The following is a 4,131-nucleotide window of genomic DNA, read 5'->3' as shown; positions in this document are numbered from 1 at the left end:
GAGTACAAATTTGTTTTAATTACTTAATTATTTGTATAAATTTTTTTATTAATATATAATTATTAATAGAAAAGAAAGCTTAATTATTTTATATGAGTACGGAAAAAAAACGAGAACTCTAACAATTATTAATTATTGAGAAGGAAGAATGTTTAATTGAATTAAGTTATCAAAAGTTTTATTTTTTTAAGTTATCAAGTTCTTTAATAATGTATAATTTTTTTTTCATTACGATACAATTATTAATGAAAAAGAAAGATTAATTATTTTATTTGAATGTAAAAAAAAAAGAAAAAAAAAGAATGAAAAACTGAGATTTCAGGATACGAGGTAATATTAATGGTGAAATTGGTGTAATATTACCTATTAATCTCAATAATACTGTATATACACGTTTTCATCAGGTTAAAATACATTAATTATATCAATTATAAAATTTAATAAATGAAAAATTTAAAAAAAATATTTTCAGATGAGTTATTTGCAAATGTAATTCATCGTTCCAAAATTTTTTTTTTTATTTTTTTTTTGTCCTGGTATTTTTTATTAGGTGTAAAATAATTTTTTTTGTTTTTCTTCTTTTTTTTTTTTTTTGGCAAATATAATTTTAAAATCGAAATTATAATAGGTTTCGGCAACGGTTCAATTAACTGTTCATCGTAAATTAAATGGATCTCCATATGTTCGTGTTATTGGATGCTATGTATCTGTTGGTTTTAGTGATGTCTTTTTACATGATGGTGATCTTTTGGGGGATATTTTCAATTTTCATTTTCGAGTAAGTTGATAAATTTACATTGTGAGAGTGATTTAAAGTAATGAAATATATGACCTTTTATCATTTAATCAGTTACAGTAATCAGGTGTTATAAAAAAACATCTTGTCAGTTAAAAAAAATTTTTCAGAAATAAATTTTAGGCTAATTTTAGGCTAGTTGTCATGTGCAATAGCAAAAAATAGGCCTTACATTTTAGATTTAGATTTATACCTGTTTAATTGCATTCCGTAATTATTATTATATCAAATTCGATTTCATACTTAACTCTTGCCAAATTAGTCAATTAATTAGCTATTGTTATTTTATCATCCATCCTCCTAGGATGAAGTTTACCACATCAAAGTTTTGTACACGTAATTCACGTAATTTAATTATTAAAGTGAGAAATTTGTATTTTCTTGGACGTAATTTACGCAATATAATATCAAAGTTGCAAGATTTTCTTTATTTCTATCTCAAATTTGAATAATTAAATTATTAAAAGAAACAATTTTAATGTCATATAATCATTAAGGAATTAAAAATGGTAAAAACATAAATTAACGCATAATATTAAGCTTTAAAACAATGACAAAAGATAATTTTCTAAGTGACACAAATCTGGTTGACATCAATCTGGTAAATAAAAGGAAGAATATTAACCAAAATGTGACAAAGTTTATCTTTCAGTGATTGATTTTATGATTATAAAGATTAGCGCTTTTGTCGAGTATACATTGATGAAATGCTCTTTGCTTTGTTAAAGCGCATATTGTTATTAGCTCATATTACAGTAGCGCTTTTAGCATACATTACTAAACATCATTGTTTTTCTTTTTTTTTCTTTATGCAAATTATTAGCATCTTAATTTATGTAAAAAGAAAAAAAATTTTGGTTAACTTCCAAATGTTAATTACAATTAAGCAAATTAGTACATTACAACTATTAAGCAAATTAATAAATGCATCACAATCTATTCATCTTATCAATCCATACACTTTTTTTTTTTTTTTATCCTGGAATTTCTTCATGTTTATTTATGACAATTATATTGCTCATAAAAGATTTTTGTTTTTTTTTTCTTTATTGATAATCATTAGCAATAATTAATTTTAAAATAAATTAAAATAAACTTATTTGTGATTTTTATTCATTTGGTTTGTTTGCATAAATTATTAGAAATGAAATAATTGCAGCATATAATTATTTAAATTTTCTTTTCTTACTTAAAGAATTTAAAATTTAAATGAAGTATAAATTCATTCATTTAAATCTCTCCATATTATTATTTTTTCTTTTTTGATTTAAATATATAGTACTTTTGTGTTACAGTATCAAATAATGCTTTATTTAAAGCTAATATCATTATTAATTATTTTATTGAATGTTTTTTTTTTTAGGGTAAAGCAGCAGATCAAATTCGAAAACAATTACCAATTAGAGTTTGTAAAATGATCCGAAATATGATTGAAAAAAGGATAAATGTACCACTTTATACCATATCAAAAGCAATCCCACTTCAAAAGCTATCAAATATTGCAAAAAAATTATTGATAGCATCAGGATGGCTAATTTATCAAGACATGTAAGCTTTATATTTAATTCATTCAATAATTTTAATTCAATCAATAATTTTAATTTATCCAGTAATCAAATAATGCATTTATAATTTAATTTATTCCGTACTTTCATCTGTACAGGATCATTTAATATAATTTTAATTTATATGTTAAATGATACTTTTGTTTAACATTTAATATGGTAAATAGCACTTGTACAGTTATAGGTATTAATTAGATAGGAAGAGTAGGAGGAAAAGGAAAAGTGAGTTAATATCGAAATAAATTATTTAAAAATTAATTTCAATTATAGAACGATACCATTGGTTAACAGGCTTAATTTTAAAATATATGAAGTAATCAAAGGAGTATTATTTTTGGGAAATTTAATGTTTCAAATTACTAATTAATGTTACAAATTTGTATATAAATATATAATCTATAAGATTATATTCTATTAAAATTTGTAATTTTTCCATTATATCATTTGCATAATGTTAACAAAAGGATTTACTTGAATTTTCAAAAATTTCATTTCGTAAATTTTTATTAAATTAAAATTAATGCGTGAAAAGTAAAAATTATAAATTATTTTAAATTATTGATAGAGAATTTTATTCGAATTTTTCAAAAATTCTGTTCCAAAAAGTTACATTATACTGAAATTAAACTATATAACTTATAATACAGAAACAATGAAAATTTTCAAAAATTTTTGTTAAATTAAAATTAATGTTTAATAGACATGAATAAAGGATTAATTTTCCAATATCACATAATTAAATGTAAGGAAAAGATATTTAAAATCATGAAACAGTCATTTATCTTTCATTCTAATAGCAAATTTTAAAATGTCGCCTGTCACCATCTAATATTCATAATAATTTTACCAGAAATGATAATGCAATAAGTAATCAAAAAGCAAATGAAGCATAACAAATCGAAATGTAGTATAAGGTTAATAATCATAATAATAATCATACAGTGAATTTCATAATAATAAAGTTTTTTGTTGAATAATTTATGAAATAAAATATTTTAAAGTTCGAAACTAAATTAATCAATGAATTAAAATTAGAATAATTAATGAACGATATATGTTAATAAAATAAATTGATATAGCGGAAGTTTTTTTTCAAAATGTTCATAAGGAAAATAAAAGTTTAAAAACAATATTTTTAAGATGGAATAATTATTTAATAACATTAATAAATTAACACAAAATAATTGTAAAAATTTTGAAAATTTTTACGAAATTAAAAACAACGAAATCACCTGATAAATTATTAGATAATTAATTAAAATTATCCAATTAATTGACTAATGATAAATATATAATATAAAATAACGAAATAATATAATAATTTTGCTTTTAAAATATACATAAGTGATTTGCCATTGATAGATTTTTCAGATATCATCGGCACAATTTCAGATATCATTTCAGATACAACAACATTCAATGCATGATGAAACATTACAACATGTTACATTATCATCAGTTTCATCGACGTCATTTATGGACGTACGTGAAATGAACGTGTCAACTTCGTTAGAGTCAAATGCTGGCCACTACTCCAAGAATAAGTCAAATGCATTTTGTGCTTTGAACAATTTAGCTAAATATATTGATAAGGTAAGTTGCTTTTTTAAAGAAAATTTTAGTAGAAAAATAAATAAATTTTCAATTTTCAAAAATAATTTTGTTTTTTCGATTTTTACTATATTTTTGCAACATTACAAATAATGATAATAATAATGATAATAATAATAATATAATAATAATAATAATAATAATAATAATAATAATAAT

At 21.0% G+C, this 4,131-nt stretch overlaps 2 protein-coding genes across 2 annotated transcripts in view; both read left to right on the top strand.

The window, feature by feature from the left end:
- The window catches only part of LOAG_14303 (hypothetical protein), a gene marked incomplete at both ends in the record, with an annotated part of 3,391 nt that extends 1,043 nt beyond the window's left edge, over positions 1–2,348 (top strand). Inside the window, 3 exons of the mRNA XM_020448790.1 lie at positions 323–404; positions 629–778; positions 2,160–2,348. Of these exons, the coding sequence (XP_020301093.1) occupies positions 323–404; positions 629–778; positions 2,160–2,348 (421 nt within the window). The remainder of the gene's footprint in view (positions 1–322; positions 405–628; positions 779–2,159) is intronic.
- A 1,396-nt stretch (positions 2,349–3,744) lies between these two features.
- LOAG_13192 (hypothetical protein) lies at positions 3,745–4,131 on the top strand (the record flags this gene model as incomplete). Its single annotated transcript, XM_003148702.1, has 1 exon — positions 3,745–4,131. A coding segment is annotated over one exon (321 nt), but the record flags the coding sequence as incomplete, so codon positions are not given.

The sequence above is a fragment of the Loa loa genome, assembly GCF_000183805.2.
Source record: "Loa loa unplaced genomic scaffold supercont3.752, whole genome shotgun sequence".
Lineage (NCBI taxonomy): Eukaryota > Metazoa > Nematoda > Chromadorea > Rhabditida > Onchocercidae > Loa > Loa loa.
The sequence above is the reverse complement of the archived record's forward strand: the minus strand, read 5'-3'. Positions and strand labels throughout refer to the sequence as shown.